The sequence below is a fragment of the Onychostruthus taczanowskii genome, unplaced genomic scaffold (assembly GCF_017590055.1).
Source record: "Onychostruthus taczanowskii isolate IOZ18803 unplaced genomic scaffold, ASM1759005v1 scaffold42, whole genome shotgun sequence".
Classification (NCBI taxonomy): Eukaryota; Metazoa; Chordata; class Aves; order Passeriformes; family Passeridae; genus Onychostruthus; species Onychostruthus taczanowskii.
This window is the reverse complement of record NW_024501682.1, coordinates 6,283,512-6,304,427: the sequence shown is the minus strand read 5'-3', so window position 1 is coordinate 6,304,427 and position 20,916 is coordinate 6,283,512. Positions and strand designations below refer to the sequence as shown.

Sequence of the window (20,916 nt, the reverse complement as noted above, 5' to 3'; positions counted from 1 at the left end):
AAACTGTTTATATAAGCACATTAATAGATATATAGCTATATATAAATAGACAAACTGGTTTGTAGATCTCATTACTGAGTGGGTAAACAGCTGAAGTGGCACAACTGTAGAAAATCTCTAGCAAGGGAGAAAATTAACGGAATGGCTGTGACTACACATAGGAGGCCCACAACAGTTATATCTTCTTATATGTACAGTCACAGCTTCAATTGAAAAAGACCAAAATTTGTAACACATAGAATGAGAACAGCTGTCCACAGCTCTTCAAGAACTTCAATGAGTAATTCTGTTGACCCTTTGCACAGAATCAGATTTTACCCTCCTAGATATTAAAAGCTGAATCAAATAGAAAGGCATCCAGATGAACGCCCTGAAGCATTTATGGTAGTACACTGTACTGCATTTCAGAGAAATGATGGTACTGCTAAGACATCAATTTCCTAAATTATGTTATGAATATGAAAACTTCAACATGAAGAAATTATATTTTTGACTAATTACCAGCTTTCTCATGGAACAACAAACCTGTAACATTTCCTCACATCACTAGCATTTACATCTGGGGAAAAGGTGGGACAACATTGATGAGTTCATAATCTGTGGAATGTTTAATTCTGAGGCTGATGCTCTAAAGAGATTTAAAAACTCAAATAAATCTATCTTCAGATATTTAAGTCTCAGCAAACATTCCATCATTCTTACCAAACATCTGTTTTGTATTTAAGAAAGATTGTGGAAATTTTCAGAATTGCTACTCTCTAGCTTTATTTGCCTCCCACGTTGTTCTTCATTGATGTCTCTCTATTACATTATTTTTGGAATGGCAGTTACATAATTATTTTCAATGCAATCTGACAGTAATGTTAGAATAGACTGTCTCTGAAACATGCTGTGCTCACCCAAAACTAAAGCAGGCTGCCTACAGTTCCTGTGCTGAACAGAACATTGTATCATGATGAAATACCAGTGCTGAAGCAGAAAAAAACCAACACAAAACAAAACAACCTTTGCAACCCAAGCAAAGAGTGATCTTTACATGTCCAAGGACAGATTAAGATAAACAAGACATGCGAACATTAATCTTTTTTCTATACCATTTAAAAAAAGGATGTATCAGACAACAGTGAACAAAGTGGAAATAATATGGTTGGTTGGACAGGTCACATAGTCCTTGCTCTTGTCGTCATGATTTTCTATACACTGGTAAATCAACAAAGTAATCTGTACTATTTATTTATTCTGATACTTTACTGATATCTCATACTGATAAAGTATGACACTTATACTTTACTATACAGAAAACTGGGCACCTACCATATAAAATCTTTCTGTCAGTCTTTTTCAGGTAAAAGATAAAAATAACCCCCACACACCATAAAGTATTGGCATTTTGCACACAAGCATATTGTGTTTTATAATCTATAATATTACGAGCAACATCATAGATGTGTTTTCAGAGTACAGAGTCACCAAGACAAAGTACAGTGCAGTCCAAGTACTTATAATTTTTTTCAATAAGATGTTCTAACAGCTTAGAGCCAGGACAGTAATTTTGGGAAATATGATATTTTTATCAAGTTTGTATGTGCAGTGCTTCCTGCTGAATCCATATGGGTCATGAATGAAAAGTATAACCAAACTGAGACATTGTCTAACACATTTATTCAATGTATCATACATAATGAAAGGAATAAATATATTTAAATACGTGTTTATTTATTATATGGAAATAGAATAGAATAGAATAGAATAGTTCTGTTGGAAGGGAACTACAACCATCATCAAGTTTAACTGCCCAGCCACTTCAGGATAAATTTTTTGTCAAGTTTTTACTTGGAAACCATCTTACTGCTGATTCATTGATAAAAGAAAGTGTTCTCTGAAGTTCCATCTAATTACAAAGGCACCAACTAAAATCTGGGATTACATTACAGTAACATTAAGGTTTGCAGGGCAAAGATGAGAATGTGCAGGGTGTGGGGGGAGTGTGCGTGGGCTTCACTGGCCAAGGTTAACTCTGCTATGAGAGGTAGGAGTCCCCTCTAGATAAGTCCCTTTACCTTTTTCACAATTTAAGCTCTTTTGGGAGAGGTAGATCCCTAAATATCAGAAGGAAAAGTGTAATTCTGTATAACCATAGCTTCTAATGCCTACCAACAGACAACTCCTGTGTCTCCATTTAAAGACAGAATTTAATGAACAACAGGGAATAAAAACTGAAGTAAAAACTGCACATTTTTGTTGCCTCTATATGTAATAATATGAGTTCCAGCAAAACCACCAACTACTTTTTTTCCAACAGGTAATTTTTCACTTGGTCCTTTCTGGGAAAAAGAAAAATGAAAATTAATTTTAAAAATTATTGAACAATACTAACAGGATATTCCCAATGAATAATACTAACAGGATCAGACAATTAGAAGAAGGAATGAATATTCAGTCTCATTGCTGCTGAGAACATAAAAAATGCCAGTCTTCCCACGAGTCCTGAACTTGATCTACTTATCCTTTATTATCAGCTCTGACCAATGTTTTTTTCTTTCTGCTGTTTATGCTATCAAGGTTTATGCGTTTTGTATAAATAGGGATCTGAAAGAACACAGGAAATATAGGAAGTGATGAAAGGAATAATTTAATGAAAGGGAGTTATGATACTTTGGATGTAAAAGTTACTTTTGAAAGATGAGACACAGGAAAAGAGCAATACAGAAGAGAAGTGCACTGTAAGAACATGATGTATAAGGACAACAAGAAGAGGTGAAAGCAAATTAGGGGAAATTTCATGGTTCAACAATGACATGCTATTGATGTCACACAGAAGAAAAAGGAGGAAAAAAAGGACTAAATTCAAAAATGGAAAGAAGAAAGAATAAAATACAGAAGAGAGCACATTGATATATTTGGGAACATTACCACCTTCTTATTTTATAATTAGTTGTCACAAAGATCAACGTGTTCTACAAAGCTGCACCTACTTTGGCAACACACTAGTGAAAAGTAATTTTGTATTTTCTTCAGACTCGAAGTATATGATACAAGGATCCTCAAGGGACCCTGGATGTCAGCATCAAATTACTTGCTGCAGCTTGATATAGGAGCTAACAACTGAAGCCATATAAAACAAGCTAACAAAACCTTACTGGTAAGCTCCTATGGAAAGAACAGCTCAGACAGCTCCTAGAGGCAACATAATATATATGCCTGCCCAGAGTGATTTTATACAAATTTGTTACCATGGACTCTGTATGATATTTATTGCAGGTTTTGATTGGTGCCAGCAGCTCTTTACTGTCAGGAGTACTAAAATTCACCTGAATATACTTAAGTCTATAAATGCATCTAGGAAAATGGTTATTTCCTTTAACAGTACAGCCAGCAAGTAATTAATTAACAAGACAGAATGGAATATTAATCATACCATTCTGTGTCTCACAAAGGGGGAGAAAATACACTATTCTTGGTGTTGTGTGTTCAAATCTAGTCCTGAACACCTGCCTATTGTGACAAATATTTTCAAAGGAGTTCCTTTCGACAACTTCCCATTTGACTATTGTGAATCTGCATGTCAGACACCTCCAGACTGAAAAGGCAAGAGACATTTTATTTAAATGGTCAAAAACAGTTTCCAGTAATAGTAGGACAATAACCAAACCATTAAAAATCTTTTGAAGTTATATGTGAAAAGTATTTACTGGGGCTAGAAATTACAGATACTTTCATAACACAACATAATATTCAATGTGTATCACGGGATATAGCAGAAGCCCAAGGAATACCCTGCAGTACTGACACTGCTAGTGCCCAGTGTATTGATGCTTTGCATGCTATTTACTTGGAACTGCTCTGCTGCTAACAACCCTACAGAGAGCAAAAGGCAATAGTTGTGCTCTCTGTAAAGTGGGGTGTTTTAATGTGAAGCAATGGTCATAATTTACAGAGCATTACTAAGATAAAATGACATCTTTTTTGTAGCACAAATTAATACAAACCCCTTCTTACCCTGATAATGGTCAATTGGTAAATAAGCTTTCATCCCAACATTCTCTTCCCTGATCACAACAATTTTACTTCCGGACTTTTCACTTTCTTTCAACAGAGGTATCAACTCTGGGTTTTCCACAGACAGATGAAGCCTCAGAAGGAATGCAGAATGATGGGGAAGATGCACGCCCAAGAGGTTGCTGTAACATCACCTGACTGCATAATCAGCAAATAAGAGCCAGGTCTACTATGGCATTAGTGATTTTAGTCTCCAAAAAATAAATGCAATAATTTTGTCTATCCTTTTACTCCAGCCTGGTTCCATTTCAGTGAACAATAATGGGAAAAGGAATTTCTTTCTGCTGTAGTCATTCACATGGTAAGAATTTCAGGAAGAACCCTTTCACATCCTAGACCTTCTGAGTAACTGGACACATGCAAGTTTGTATGTACTTAGGGCACACCATTTGGGCATTTTTTTTCCAAATGGTCAGACTCAGATCATTGAAAGAGATATTTTATGAGAGTTCACTTGTGTTAGGTGGGAAAATAGATAGGCTGAAATGTGCAGAGATGTAGTGTGTTTCTGAAATGAAACTACATTACCCAAAAACTATTATTAATTTTGTCTCATGTTGCAATACCCAGACTGACATCCATTCTCTACAAACATTCGTCTAATGTCTTTTCCCTTTCTTTTCACACTCTTTTTCAGGAAAGTCTACTTCCTTGGCTTAAATATTCTTAAGTATTTGCAGAGATGAAATATATAATGCTTTGAGTCCACTACTTTAATCTTGCAGCATTAGCAACTGTTCTAACACTGGACTCCACATTCTAAATGCATGAATTTTCTTTTGCCATTATGGTGTTGAAACTGGCCTCTCCTGTCACCAGCCCATGAGAAAGCATGTACAACCTCAGGAAGGTTCAACAAAGAGATTCAGCTACTGATAGCTGGTAAATAGAGCACCCACTAAAAGGATTAAAAGACTGATGATCACATTAAACCAATGTGTTTAATGTCTAATAGCTTACTGACCTCCAAAGGTGAAAAATTACATTCTAGTGAGAGCAGAAAATTGTGAATCTTTAAGTCAAACAATTTAAGTAGCTCTGAATAACAAAACTACAAGGAGTGCCACTGAGTTTCAGACAAGTGTTCTTGGCCAGGCGAGAGAACACAAGATGGAATAGCTGATTTTCTTCTCTCATTAGGAAAATATACCCCAAAAACGTATCACCTGCTAGGATCAAAATGTTTCAAGATTCATTTACTCCATTACCCAAGTGAACTCTCTAGAGGATTAAGCAATAGTTTCCCAGCCTCACATGGGCTAAAGCTAAAAACTTGGTAAATACTAATTTTATCTCACAAACCATAATTTTTAATTGCTAACACACATAGGAAAGGCATAATCCTCTACTGATGATATCATAGTCTACTGCCATGGAAATGACTGCAATATCATAAACACAGGTTTAAGATGACCTCACTTTCATTGGAAAGAGGGAAATTTCACTAGAATGTGAATGACATTGGGAATAAACACATAGATAACCATACAGTGAAAAACTCTCTTACTAGCCAGTTAAGCTACAGAAGATGGAGGCAACAACTAGACTTGCAGCTGAACAGAAATAAGGTTCTCCCGGCCAAACACTGTGTTAGCACCTATGAACCTTTGAACAGAGAGACCTCTGAACTCCTGTCAGGGTTCCCCTTTGTAAGTTCACCACACCACAGAGGAGTCAAATCCCTGCCCTGACAGGCGTACAGTTTAACCACAAGAACATGAACAAAGTATGGCTATGAGAACCCAGCGTAGGATCTCAGAGCAACGTTGTAGCTGGAATGTTTCCTAGAATGAGTAAGTACTTCAGAAGTGGGAGGAAGAGAACTCCACAGTCTCTTGAAGCACACAAAATAACATGAAGTCAGACGCAAATGCAGAAGTACGATCTCAGTGTGGCAAGTGCTAAGCATCTTGGCATCAGCTCAGGAAAAAACATGTATTTAACCTTCAGCTCTGAAGTACTCTAAGAGGCGTCAAACAACTCAAGGATTGGAAACTGAAATTTGTGTGAAAGCTTTGTTTTGCCATGAGTTAGGAACGTTAAGTACTGTGCCGGACCCCAAGTCGAGAAAAGAAGCTTGAACTGAGAAAAGGGAGTGGAGAAATGTACAAGGCGATAATGATCTCACTTAAGAAGAACCTTTTATCTTGAAGGATCTCAAAGCAATTTACAAACTTAAGCAGACCAGACACTGCAGCTGGTAGGAAAAGAAGCAGACAGCTGGGAACTCATTCATGGGACGGAGGAGGTAACAGAGGACCCTCTCGGTGCTGTATCTTCCAAAATACTGCTGCTGGCAGAAGACAGCAGGACCAGAACAGAGCTTTTCCCTGAATTTTGCCATGCAGCCATGAGAGAAAATTGCAGAAACCAAGCAGATAGGCAGAGCTGACAGAAAGAGATGGAAAAAAAGCAAGGGGACAACTGTCACTGCTAGGACTGTAGTTTCTCTGCTTTTCAACTTCCATTTCAACTCTTCAGGTAGACTCTTCACACATTCTGCAGTAAAAACTTTGGTTATTCCTATAAATTTTGCTCCTTTTAATACCTTTCTCCAATTATCTTTACTATTCCTATATTTTTACAAAGCAAACTGCCTTTCTTCCTGTCCTCAAATTGCAAAATGTTTTCCCAATGCACAATAGGGCAAATAGTGCTGTTCTTGGTGACTTGGGTTCACGTAGTACTGGTTTGACTGTAGTACCACACGGGGTATTTTTTAGCTCAAAAGCACTACTAAATACATACTATTAAAACTTCACAAGATAAACTAGTCTAAAAAACAAGAGGCATATCAGTTATTGCTGAAATGGAATTGCCTCTGGAAGTAAAAACAGTGCCTAATTACAGTACACAGTAGTGTAGGACACAAAATGAAGACACCAAATGAAAGGGCAGGGACATTTCAATTAAATAGAATCCAGAAAGCAACACTTTCTTTGTGTTTAACTTAAAAGACATTGTGTGACCACTTTCACATTCATATTTCCTGATACTTCTAAAACTTCCACATTTCCATTTAGGAAGGGGAGGAAAAAACCCATTTTCATGGATAAGAGCCAAAGACGAGGGCTGAGCAGGTGTTCTAGCACCACCAGCCCTTCTCAGAGAGGGCCCACATCATCCTCTGTGGCACAAACAACAGTTTCTTTCAGAAGATGCCAGCTGGGATCAATGGCACACTGTCTCTTGCTTGGGGTTCATAACCTTGGTTGCAAATGCAGCCCTTGTAATGAGTTAAAAAAAGTCCCTGGTGGCCTTGCCCTAGTTATTTTGTGTTAATTTAAGAAGGACCCAAGCAGACATTTTCCCTCCTTTTTCCTTCTTCAATATTTTGTCTTCTTTTGTTACAGGAACTTTGTTGGAAACTTTTCAAGTCTGGAGTATAACACCAAATACCTTTAAGATGCTAGAATATTAAACAGTGTCACACCCTAAAATAAACTATCACTCAGATTTTGCTAGAGGATGACAATTTTATTTCAATTTGCAGCAATGAAAAGCTTCTTTTGACATGAATGAGCTTGGATCAGGCCGTGTATCACCAGTGTTTGGGCCAGTAGAGATACTCAAAAGCTGTATATGCACAGATGACAATCTTCTTACTGAATGCCATTAATGAAGATTTCATCAACTTGATTTTTATCCCTTTTTTTTGGGGCCCCCAAGACACAGCTTTCTTCCTGCCACACAAAAGAAGGCAAACAGGAGTTTCTGTAAACATTTAGGTTCTCTAAAATCAGAGCAGAATAACAAAATGCTGAGCCTGTACCTCTTGCATTTAAAATGCACCCAAATTTTGCTAGGTCAGAGAAGAAGACAAGGGGGAGACAGCACTTGGTCTGAAATCAAGCCCAGATTTTTCACTATTACATAAATTAAACAATTCACAGATGACACATTCTCTCATGCCTTGATGCCTTTCATTGGATTCAAAGATTAATTTCCTCAACTGGACTAAGCTTGTATTCCTTCACAGTTGTGCTTTCCCATGCTGCTGGCAATGGCAGATTGACTAGAATGAGGAGTGGCTGCTGCAGGGGAAGCATTACAGATAAAAACAAAAACACAATGAAATGGATTTGAAGGATTCTAGAACACTTCACTGCTAGGAGAAACTGAAGAGCAAAAGAATATCAAAACAAGGCAAAACCATTAAAAGTTGGTGACATGCATGAGAAATGGTGGAAACGAGAACATGTGTGAGATCTGGAAAAAAAGCAAAGAAGAAAATGAAGTCATATGCGAGATTTCCTCTGATCACTCGAAAGAAAAGCAAGAAAATTCCTTTTTCACATTCTCACCAAAAAAAGCCTGCAATTATTGTTCCAAATACTGCACTTCTGAAAAAGAAAGTACAGGCATAGTTTTGGATCGTGGACATTTCCAATGTGCCAATGAGCCATTTACTTCAGCACTTCAGCAGACAATAATCACCACTAGAGACTTAAAAGGAAGACATAAACTCTCACTAACGAGATACCTTTGCCATTTGGCCCAAGCAGAGGTTGTGCTGCATTAGCAAAGAGGATTTGATGTGCTTGGGATGTTCATACCAGTGTGCATTTGTCACCACTGTCCACTGCACATCAGCAACACACTACTCTGTATGGAGCTCAATGCTTTCTCTGCCTTGCCTCTCTGTCTTGCTGAATGCTTACCGTCAGTTTAGTAATTGCAGTAATTATTATCGGTGGTTGTTACAGCGGGGGCTGGAAGCAGAACTTTTAGTTCTACTCCCTAAAGGGAGTGAAGAAACATGATGAGAGGAAAGAGGTCCACAGAAAAGTAAGACTTGAAATCCTGAAAATTCTAAAAAATGCAGTTTTCCACTATTTGGACTGTAGTGTCATTCTCTTCAGTTAAACTGAAAGACTGTTGTTGTTGTGACTATCCAAAGACTGTTTTTCCATCTTACGTTTTGTTCTATGCTTCTGCTGTTTTCAATTGCCATGCCAAAGCTTCCCCTATTTATTCTAATTGTTTTAGTGTGTCTGACTCTCATTGGCTTATATGTTTAGTCTTGTCCTGATTTAATATGAAATAAAATGCCAATGCCACGACCAGTCTGCAAATATGAGTCAGAAGAGAAACTCTTTAAATAATACTGTGGATGGTACCCGTCTGGTTTGATATCTAGATCATACAGAATAATGCTCTTTTTGTTTTCTACTACTATTGCCTGCTATTGCCAATGAAGTGTTGATTGTGATTGTGACCACAAATATGTTTTGCTCCTGGTCCTATTAAGCCAAAAGAGTGTGGTTTACTGCATGTATGTACGTGAGGTTGTTTTGATCATATGAAGTTCGCTTTAGAAAACCCACATTCTGCCACTGCAGCGCTACAGGACAATGAGAAAAGAATTTCTAATGAGAACAGTGTTTTAAAAGCAAACCGCTGGGGCCCTTCCTTTTAGAAGAATTTTAAGACACGCTACCCTTTCTTCTGAATTTGATTATTTCTCAAAATTACATCTGAGTATCTGTGTTCAACTAAAGGTCCCTGTCCTTTTCTGTCTTGGTCATTATGTAAGATTCAGCACATTTCAAACTGTACATTTCCATTTCATACAGAGGTTACACTCCTTTAAATCATTAGTTTACTGTACTGAGTAAAACCATTATATGCTAATTTATTTTTTTCATGGTGAATCTGGCTACCATATGTCCAGTGGTGGTTTGAAGCTTTTCGGTACCTTGCCTCTACAGACATGGGAATGTTTAACATTTAAAGTCTGCCACTACCATTTTATGTCTGACCCTGAGCTTCTAGCTCTCCAGTCAGAGAGCCAAGGTTGTGTCCTAAAGGGCCAACAGGGTATTTACCATTTTGAGTTATAACACAGCATTGTCTAGCTCTGGCAGAGTCTCAATCAATACTATCTTCTAAGAAAGATAGGCTTTAGTGTTGAGCGGTGAGTATGCCCATTAAACACAATGTATACAAAAATGTGACTGGCTTCCTCTGTGTAACTCTCACAAACTTATTCAGGCTCCTCCAAATGGGTGACAGGCATTTAACATGATCACTCTTGTCCATGTCTTTTATAAACCAAAACATCAGCACAAATTACAAACTCACAAAACCCCGTTGCTCCTTCATTCCAGCTGAAATGACCCCTAGCTTTAAACCCACAATATGCAGTCCCCTCTAAATCTCATATACAAAGACAGTCAAGAGTTATGCTCCTGGAATCTAGTCCTAATCCTAACGTGACAATTTTTATATTTCATAAAGCTTGTTTATAGTTTCCTGTTCTACCTAGACACAATCAAGCCTACTGCTTAGTCCTTTCCGGTAATTTTACCCAGATTTTCCTAACCCAGGACACATTTAAACAATGTCTGCAAAGGTACCGCATGGAAATTTTGGTCAGATTAAATGCTTGCCAGCTAAATTTAAACACCCTGTTCTTCTTATTTTATTAAGTGCCTGAAGTTCTGTGCTACTAACAGAAAGAATGAAGCTATCCCTTCTTTTTCAACTGAAGCTGATTAGCTTATCACTTATAAAAAGCCCTTTCAATGCTGCCTAAAGCAGAGGCTAATAATGGTGTCAGATATGTACTTGTGATCGCATTTGTACACTTTAAGAAACCCTCTCAGCTGATTGAAAAGTGAAATGGCTTTTCTTCAGCCACTTAATCTCAGTGTAACAGCATCTGTCACTCCAGCCCATGGTGTTACAGCACAGTCTGTTAATATGCCTTCAAACAAATGACTGCATTTCTACCATATCAACATACAGAAAAAATAAATAAATAATAATAAAAAAAAAAAAAACAGTAAGAAGTTTTCTTGTTTGTTTGTTTAAGTGTCAAGAAAATCCCAAAGCTGCAGTTGTCAGCAGTGCTTAAACTGGCAATTTTATTACTACTTTTCCCCCCACATTTTAGACAGACAGGAAAAGGAATTGTCTTGAGGTTAGAGCACCAAGTTTTACATTTCACTGCAACGTCATAAGCATCTGAGAGCTCATTCACACATAACATCAAGATCAGTTCCACAGTTCTTACTCTGACTTACAAGACAACTATTCTCCTTGGAAAGCTGCCAGTATGTTCTGCAAATTACACAGAGCATTAAATCTTTCTGACATAGGTTCTGTGATCATTTAAGGGGCTTCATCATTTCTGCAACACAAGTCTATGCCTAAGCAGTACTCACTCCTCAGCATGTTCCTCTAATCAAATCTTCTGCACTTTCTTGACCCACAGGCTTTGGTATAATTGCCTGTTGATAAAGGACATTTTTTTTTATTGCAGAATTCCAAGCAGGACAAGCTGACGCAGCCCAGATACATATACTTTAAATCCTACTTTAACCAAGTCTGCATGTAGAGTATGGAGATGTGTTTAAAATGGAACAAATCAAAGACCGATTTCCAAGTTTACTGGGACTGACAAGGCCAGCCAGTTCAGGTTAGAATTTGCATCATGAATTCTTGCAATTTTGCTTAAATTCTCCTGCTATTTCGTACTGACTACAAAGCCAGGGCTACTGGAACCAAGAGTTTTCATGAACTTCTGCATTTCAATTTTTCAAAGAAGTTTCCAAACCTTACCTATCTACAAAAAAGAAAAAGAGAAAAAAAGACAATGAGACCCAAGTACTTAATTTGAAAAAATTCTCAGAAAACAAAGATTTATTTTAAATTAAAATATTATTTTAAAAAACTTTTTAAATAATTAAAAAATAGCTTTGGGGTCCAAAGCTGCTAAATTTTTGAGGGCTTCCTATATGCACTTCTTGATATGTTTGGATATGAATACCTTGGGAGGCCCTCCATCTCTCCCCCTTTCCCTCAGTCTCATTTCCAAGTGTCACACAAAATGTTGTACACAAGTAATCAACTTCCAACCTACTGATTCATGGAGCTACCATTGGTTTCTTTGCAATGTTAACCTTTCTCGCTTTTCAGTGGAAACAAGTGTGCTTTGAACTGAAAACGGTGTTACGGTTGACCAGCTTGATTTACTTTCATAAAATCGTTTCAGACACCTCTGCTGATAACGAGTATCAGAGTTCCAGGTTTCCCGTGCGGGTGCCTACGGAACACCGCATCCCTGGCCGAGGCCAACACCGACCCACCCGGCACAGCTGAAAACACAAACCCAAGTCTCTCCTCTCTCCAGACAGACAGCTGATCAAAGCTCCGGCACGCAACAGGTTCAAACCTCTCCCCGCTCCCACACTCTTATGTCTAAGTACGGTTTGCAGCTGACATCACCCGGGCGCAGCCGCCCCCCCATCAGAGTCTCAGAATCCCAGAATGGATAAGGCTGGAAGCGACCACAGCGGGTCACCTGGTCCAGCCTCCCCGCTTGAGCAGGGTCATCCCAGGGCCCATGGCACAGGAGTGCATCCAGACCGTTCCTGAACGTCTCCAGTGACGGAGACTCCAGAATCCCCCTGAGCAGTCTGTGCCCGTGCTCAGTCCTTTCCTCTGCCGCAGCCACGGTTCCCTCAGCCTGGGGCCGAGCGTTCCGCCCGCCGCGCCTGGCGCCGACCCCGCTTCTGCCATCCTGGCCTGGGGAGAGACGTGACACCGGCGTGGTTCGGCCCGGGACGCATTCCGGCCCGGCCTAGTCCGGGGAGGCCCGGCGTGCCTGCCCTGTTCCCCGGGCACCGTGACGCCCTGCGCTCCCATGACCTCAGGGTCGCTCCGCCCAGTGCGGGCAGAAAACTCCCACTCGGTACTAACCTGACCAGGTCGGTCATACAGGATCCCACCACCACAACCTCGGCGGCCATGGCGCCGGGGCGGCCCTTGGACCCTGACCCTGACCCGCCCCGGGCCCCGCCGCGGCTTCTCGGGTTGCCATGGGCGACGGGCTACCCGCGGGGACCTTCGCCCGGCAGGGCTGTCCCTGCCGAATGCCTGCTACCAGCACCGCCCCCTCCCCCTTCCCCTCTGTCCCGCGCCGCTCGGGCCGCGGCCGAACCGCCGCCCCACGGCCTGCGCGGCGGCACGGCCCGCACAGGCACTTGCGGCGGACGCCAACATTGGTCTGGTGAAGACCCCTCCGGCCCGGGTGGGAGCGGCGGCGGCGCGGGGGGAGCGGAGGCGCGCACGGTGCACGGCGGGGCGGGGGCGCGCACGGCGGCGCGCGGGGGCGCGCACGCCGTTGCCAAGCGGCGAGTTCCGGCCGCCGTAGGTAATGGCGGGGCCGGGACGGGCGGGATGGGGCGAGCGAGCCGGACCGGGAGAGCGGGAGGGAGCCAGCGACGCAACAGCTCTTCCCGGGCCAGCGCGGGCGGAAGGGGACCCGGCGCCGGGAGGCTCTGGCCCGGAGCCGGCGGAGGCCGGCGTTAGCTCCGCCGCTGGGGCGGGGCGGGGCGGGCTCAGCGCCGCGGGTGGCGGCGCCAGCTGGGGAGGGAGCGGGGCTTGGCCAGGGTCAGCCCGGAACGGGAGTGGATGGACGGAAAGTTCCCCCTGAACGTGGGGAAGAGCTTCTTTACTTTGTGGGTGACCGAGCACTGGAGCAGATTGTCCAGAGAGGGGTCTCCATCACTGGAGATACTCAAGAACTGCCTGGACACAATCCGGTGCCGTGTGCTTCAGGATGACCTGCCTGAGCAGGGAGGTTGGTCCAGATGACCCGCTGTGGTCCTTTCCAGCCTGACCCATCCTGGGATTCTGAGCCTTCTTCCGTGCCAGGGCTTAGGTAACCTCGTTGTTTACCCGAGGCTCCGCAGATCCACGTTGCTGATCGCATTCCACGGATGTGTCCGGGCACGGCTGCAGGAGGCGGCGGTCGTGGGTCCCCTCCTTTCCCCCCTCACGCGCAGACACAAACTCCTGCCAGCCGCCCCCAAAGTGAAAACTACGCAACCAGCCTGCCGACGGCCTCGCCAAGAGGGTTAGACAGGAGAGGGCCTGTCACGCTTCCAGGTTTCCATCGCAATATTCACCTTTTCCTTTTTAAATCATCTCGTAATCCTCATTATGGTGTGGCCGGTGATGGAAGGACAGTGTCTGTCCAGTGCCCAAAGCAGTGCCCGGGACTTCATGGTTATTGTGAAGCCTATGTAACATTAGCCCGAAGTCACAGTGGTAGCCAGCTGAGTCTGAGAGGATTCAACTATCAGTTTGTTTGCTTCTTTCAAAGGTTTTGTTTTGGGAGGGAAACAGTCGAGTGAATTTTGTTTTTCTTAATTCCCCTGAGTTTGTTTGTGTTCAGTTTCCAGTACTGTGGGAAACTTACACTGAAGAAAAACAATGTATATGACAACTGATACAACTGGTACAAATTGTGTTCTAGTTTGTAAAGCCCTTTGTTACAAAATAAATCAGTGAGTTTACTTGATAGCAACCCTTTAAGTGTTGTGTATCTGGCTTGTTAAATAGAAGGTAGTGTGATTTTAAAAAATGATGCAATAAAATATGGAAAAAACAAGATTTAAATCTTGTTTTGACAATATCTGCAAATTTTATTAACAGAAAGATAAGGAATCTCATTTTAAAGTTAATTTTGGAAGGTGCATCTGGTCAGCTGTGGTCACCAGGTGTATCAGGTCTCTCAATTTCACCCTCATAACATTTACAGTTCCCTTAAAACATGTCATTATCAGAACCAATTCTGTGATCTTCATGTATAACTTCATGATTGCTAGAAGGATAGCTTATTTTTCAGCATGTTCTCATGGTTTAAGAAGTTCTTAACTTCATCAGTCAAGCTGCTCCCTGCTTGAAATTACTCTTCCCTACAGCAGGGCTGCCAGACTGAGGTATGTGCCCTGTTGTAACCACTCTTGTGCAAAGTATTTTAGCTTAAACAAATTTTTATTAGCAGTTCAATGTAAGCCATTGGACTTTGCATTGAACTATGTCAAGAATGGGCTTGTGTTTTCTCAGTCCCTCTGGGAAAGAATAAAGGTGAGTAGGGAGAAATTTTTAGCAGAAAAGTAGCAAACCAGAGGTAGTATCTTAAATTGCTGTAGGTGTTTGCTAAACAAACTTAAGTTGTTTCATTGTCAATTAAACAAACCATGTATGAGAACACATTATGTGTCAGGGCATGGATACATAGTCTTCAGCTTCTTCACTGCCATAAAATGTAGGAGCCAGTGTATTAAAGATAATTACTGTTTTTAGGAAGTCTTACTTTATTAGTCTTTCAGTTTGCCTTAAAGTGCCTGGCCTTTGCTTTATTAAGATACATTCTGAATATCTAGGACAAACACTCTTGAGCGTTTCTTCCTGCTACTCCAGTGTGAATGGCTTTCATGAGAACAGAATGTGAAATTTAATGTTGCTCCCAGTTACAGAGATTTAGTAGAGTCTGCAGAATATCCATTAGTTACTAATTAATGCTTGTAAACTGAGTGTGAGAAACAACAGAAAATTGCAATTATTGCCATGAGTTGTTCACACTCTTGTTATAGAACACTTACTAATACAGCAGTCCATATGCAGCATTTTTTGAAAAAGTGAATGCAGTGTGTATTAGTGTTTTTCAATTGGTTATTTTTAAAAATATTTTTTAACGCTGTGGGTTTATGTATGAGCTCTTCTGTCCCACTTATCAGTGGCAAGTTCATGTTATCTTCAGTCATTTACAGCCTTGTTTTCCAAAACTGCCAAGTTCAGTTAATTTTCATATGAAGCTCTATGTCTTATAATGTGATCAAATGCATCAAGATTTTAATAAGTTGGTTACCCTTCTTTTCTCCCACTTGTCCTTCCACAGTCTGTTGTTGTCCCTTTTCTGTAGTCTTTTCGTGGTGCAATGACTTAAAATGCGTGTATGCTCAGTTTCTGCATTTCACCTAGAAAGCAACAGGTTACTTAAGTGTGCTAAATTAATGACCTAATTGATTTAGCATAAGACCACGCAATTGTAAGCACTTCTGAACAGGCTGTGCTTAAAATGTGTGTACATCAGCTTCCTGATCTGTTACGTGAAGGAAGATTAAGATGCCTTTCAAAGAGAGCGGTGATACAGCTGAGAGAGAAGCAGTGTTAGCTTTTAAAAGGCATCATGAAGTCCTATAAATTGACTACCTAATGAAATAGTATAAAAGTAATACTGATTATTAGTGAGCACACTAGTGCTCTTGGAAATTGCAGGTGAGAATACCGAGAGGTATCAAACCCCTGGGCCCATTGCAGTTAATTTAAGTTCCACTGATTTCAGGGGAAGTGGAACAAGTGTGACTTGTCAATTACAGACTGACTGGGAATGTCTACGAGAAGGACTAGGCTGGGAAGTGTCAGAGTGACCCTCAATTTCATGTCTCTTTCTCAGAGGGAGAGGGTCTTAATTCAAGGCACCTAGGACATAATTCTGGATTTATGTTGATACTGAATAAACAAGCTTCATTGGATGTTGCAGAGGTGGGAGGAAAAAAACCCATCTATGCTTATTTTTTCTCTATAAGCCTGTGCACAGTTCTGTAACTCTACACTCCTGATCCTTTTTGTGCTTAGCTTTTTTTCTGTTGATTTTTGCAAAGTACATGTGAATCTACATCAAATAAGTAGGTAATTAAAAAAATTTATTTTCTCCCTTTGCAGCTCAAGAGAAAAGGAAGGAGGAACATAATAAGATGTCACCTGAAGTGGCCTTGAACAGAATTTCTCCAGCTCTTTCCCCCTTCATTTCCAGTGTGGTCAGAAATGGAAAAGTAGGACTAGATGCTACTAATTGTTTACGGATTACAGACTTGAAGTCTGGGTGAGTTCCTCATCCAAAAAGAACACCCCACCCCTCACAGTTGTCTTTTCAGAGCTGAGTTTTATTAGGTGCATGTGTTTAAGCATTTTAAACACAGCTGGGGTTGACATACTAGCTACATTATTTTTTGTCTTGCTACCATTCTGCAGTTTGGGAGACAAAATTTGTCATATTTTTGGCAATAATTATCTTGTTAAGACACTCGCATCGCTGCCACTTGATAGTGCTGGTTTTCAGCAGTGAGATAGTTAGAAACACCTTTTTCTGTTGTTTATCACTTGCTTACTCAATCTTCTCTGTAAATCAAAAATTGAAAGACAAATTTGTGTTACCTTACGTGTAGTCATGAATATGCCAAATCAGAACAAAAACTAACTTTTCCTTTATCTGGCCTCCCTCAAGTTCAGTACATCAAGTGGCTATAGGGCCAAGTGTTTGAAGTGAGCTAAGCTGCTCCTTTTATTTTTAATTCTAGAAGCGTTCTGATAAGTTTTCAGGTAGCAATAGAATTTTGGGATTTGCATATACAAACAGACTTTGGTGTATAACCTCTGTGAATAATACATGAGGAGAGTGAAATGTTTAGATGACACATGTCAGAAATTGCTTTATTCTGATAGAGTTGGGCATCTAACGGCATCTTTTTGATTCAGGTTTGGTTTTTTTTTGCTACAGGAGCTCAGAGAGTGAAATTACTTTTGCTTTAGATATACAAATCATCTTGTTTGTACAAACTACTGCTTTGTGTATCATTTTTAATGATACCATAATAAAAATCACAAAAGCTGTTCGGAACCACCACAAATCACTGTTGTTTAAAATGCAGTTCTGCTGAAAACTTTGTTTAATGTGCTTCTGAAGTCTGTTTTATTATGGTTTCATGAAAAGCTTTGGAGGTGCTTTTCTGGTTGTAACAATGCCTTTTCAGGAAGGATGTTTGCATTCTGGGGTTAGTTTGAAAGGAACCATTCCCTCCCTGTGAGGTGCTGGGACAGAGTGCAGATTTACATGGAGGTCTAAGGAGCCATGACTTTGTTATTAGTGTTGACTGACTTGACATTTAGGCTTGCAAATTACGTAAGACAGGCTGAGCAGTTCTGCATCTGCTGCTGTCAATTCATGCTAGATCTTGCTTTCCCTTGAATTAGTCTTCTAGGAAAGCTGTGATGGGAGCTCTTACATTTTTCCAGTTGAAGTCTAAGAGAAAGGATTACAAAGAAAAGTAGAGAGAAAACACAACTGTTTGTTGGGAGGTAGCTACGGGGTTTGCTCTCTAACCACTGAATGCTTATGCTGCCTGTCTTTAAAGTAAGAGATTAAAATAACAAAAAGTGGCATTTTCTAGCTGACTCTTTTCACAGGTATTTTTAATAGGTGTCTAAAGTTTTTGGCCACTGATCTTGCCAAGAAGAACCTGTATTTGCTTTGTTAAAACCTGAATGTTTTCCAGGAGTTTATTCTTTAAAAAACTAAAAGCTGCCAGCAGCTGCACCTGTCACTCAAACCCAGTGATTCAAATTGTAACTCTGTTAACGTGGAGTTTACACACAAGTACAGCACCTGACAGGGCTTGTCTTATAGCTTGTTAAAAGACCCTGGCCCTAAATGCACATGTTCCAAATACTTTTTTCCTTGTTCTGGGGCATAAGCTAAGCTTAATTCTGTATGTTGAGTCTTTGATTTAGCTTGAGGTTGTTAGGAGATGCAGTCAGAATAATCAAGATTCTTCATTTATTTCAGAATTATTTGAAGGTTTTCTTTCTTTGGTACAACTAGTTTATTAAAACCATTGCTGTAAACAGAATTAATTAACAATTGCTTGAAATTTCTTTGAAATGCAAATTTCATGCATGTGTTTTTAGGAAAAATTTTTGTTTGTTACAAATAAGTTGTTGGGTATTTATAACAGAAAATTTTGAATTCATGTGTCAATATGGAAGTATAAAATTCTCATGATTTAGTGCTTTATGCTGTCTCTGAAGTGGTGAATAGTGCAGAATTACTTACCATATTATGGACAAATCACAGTATTACAGAGATGTCCCTTCCATAACTCAGGATCTAGTTGAGTGGTCTTTAACCTTGATACAGGAGTTCTTTGACGCTCCACAGACTGTTTCTCAGAGTCCCATGTCAGCTGATAAATAGCAAAATCCCTAACCCACAGCCTTGTTAGTAGATTTAAATTGTTGCTGCATACTGACTGTTGAGGAAAACTTTGTAGGGCTTTGAGAGTTCAAAAATAAATTGAAAGACATTGGTCTACTCTCCTCCCCTCTCCTCACATCACAAGAAGATCCAAACCCCTGTATACTTTCACTTTCGGTACACTTTTTATAAGGAAATAAAATAATGCAGACAAAATAATCAGAAGAGGCAAATGTAGGTTATATCAACATGAAGAAAGAGAACAATGAGGTCATTGAAGTTGGGCATAAATGGTAAGAAAATGGGAACTATTTTAAGAGAAATTGGGATGAAGTTGAGGATATCAATTGCAAAACTCCCTTCTATTTCAATGGGTTGAAATCAGGCTTTAAACTTAGAAAGTGGAACCAGGCAGGTTTAGATTATACATGCTAGATAAAATGTTTGAAGTTAGATAAAGAGCAGTTCTTGTTTGCAAATGAATATGACCACTTGGGAGTACTATCAGTTCAGAAACTTTGCTTTTGAATAGTGACTGTACATTTATTCACACGTGACAGGGGCTGTACACACACTAGTCTAGGCTGTTAAAACCCTAGCCTAGCTTGAGTTTATTACAGAACATGCAAATATTTTCTGCTTTACCTGGTGTGTTACATGGAAGATTTTTAATAATAAATCACTACAATTATACTGTAACCTTTAAAATCTTATAATATTTAAGGTAATCACCTCAATAGCTATTAATTTGGAAAACAGAAGCGTCTCTAAGCTTCTGGGAAGGAGCTGTATGGTTGCTCCACTGTCACATACAATACTGTTACTCTTAGAGCAAATTAGGACTTACTGTTGTTACACACCTTCCCTAAAGAACCAGTGCTTTACAGTGTATAGCAAAATAAAATGTTCAAACTGAAGATCCATCCATTCTCATTTCTTAAGTTTTAGAAACAGGAGCTGTGTTTAACAAGGAATGATGGTAACACACTGAATAAAGTAGTACTTCTAAGGCCTTGCCTACTCAGAGCCTTGGTTTTGACATTCTCAGAAGTGGAGGGTAGTTCCTTTCTGTTTCACCAGCAGAAGATCAAGTACCAGATTTTATCCTATCACATCAGTTGATTTTGATTTATAAATGGCAAGCATATTAAGCCTTTAATTATTTGAAAAGTCAATCCATATGTCAGATAGTTTTAGTGAGGAACTTATTTTGCACTTATTCTGACTTATTGCTGAGATTGACAACTTTTGTTGTGTTTTATAAACTGTATTAAAGAGCTGATGTTAGATGTATGAAGTATGATGATATGTTAATTTGCTTTGCTTTCAAGTGTGGGAGGGAAATATGTCATAGTAAGGAAATCCTATTGTTTTGCAGTCTTTGAGTATGTAAATGTTTTATAATAATATGTTACAGTTTCATAATGTCTGTGTGTTTTACAAACTTATTAGACAGTACCAGTCTCATAAGACACATATATTTACATCTATGATTAGGATATTCAGAACCAAGTACTATTTATAGAATTTATATGGTCCCTGCTGATGCAGACCCCTGAGTGGAGCTCAGTAATATGGCAAAACAGAAAAGAAAGAGACTCTGCAACGGAAATACTAATAGAAGGTTAGGTGGCCAAGTTTTCTTGTCAATAGGGCCCCACAGTGAACAAACGTAGAACTGGGGTGTAAGGTCATGTCTGAAATATAGCACCTTAAGCACCATTGATTCTGGTGATAAGAAAACCCTGGCAGGCGTCTGTGTTTCATTAATAAAAGACATTCTTCAAGATGACAGAGTGGATGAAAGCATATTTAACTCTTGCATAGGATATTACTTTGTTCTAGACCCAAAGAAAATACTGCTGCCACTTGAGTCAATGCCATTTATTGTATCATTCAGTTAATCTCTACTAGTGTCTCTTTGAAATACTGACCCATCTTAATTAGATATTAAAATCTACTCATAACCAACTGAATTGTGGCTGCGGTATTTTTCTTAGCATTTACACATATAATCATGGGAAAGA

At 39.9% G+C, this 20,916-nt stretch overlaps 2 protein-coding genes across 5 annotated transcripts in view; one reads left to right on the top strand and one right to left on the bottom strand.

Annotated features, from left to right (window-relative positions):
- RBKS (ribokinase) overlaps nt 1-12,887 on the bottom strand; it is a 70,001-nt gene extending 57,114 nt beyond the window's left edge. For 2 of the 3 annotated variants that reach the window (XM_041413499.1, XM_041413501.1), the window contains exon 1: nt 12,766-12,887. In XM_041413499.1, the coding sequence (XP_041269433.1) occupies nt 12,766-12,815 (50 nt within the window). In that variant the 5' untranslated portion in view covers nt 12,816-12,887. The remainder of the gene's footprint in view (nt 1-12,765) is intronic. The other variant, XM_041413500.1, reaches the window with a different exon arrangement.
- Nucleotides 12,814-20,916, top strand: part of BABAM2 (BRISC and BRCA1 A complex member 2) — a 162,571-nt gene continuing 154,468 nt past the window's right edge. Inside the window, exons 1-2 of one of the 2 annotated variants that reach the window (XM_041413497.1) lie at nt 12,814-13,219; nt 16,582-16,741. In XM_041413497.1, coding sequence (XP_041269431.1) covers nt 12,814-13,219; nt 16,582-16,741 — 566 coding nt within the window. Of the gene's footprint in view, nt 13,220-16,022; nt 16,135-16,581; nt 16,742-20,916 lie in introns of those variants that run through there. The other variant, XM_041413498.1, reaches the window with a different exon arrangement.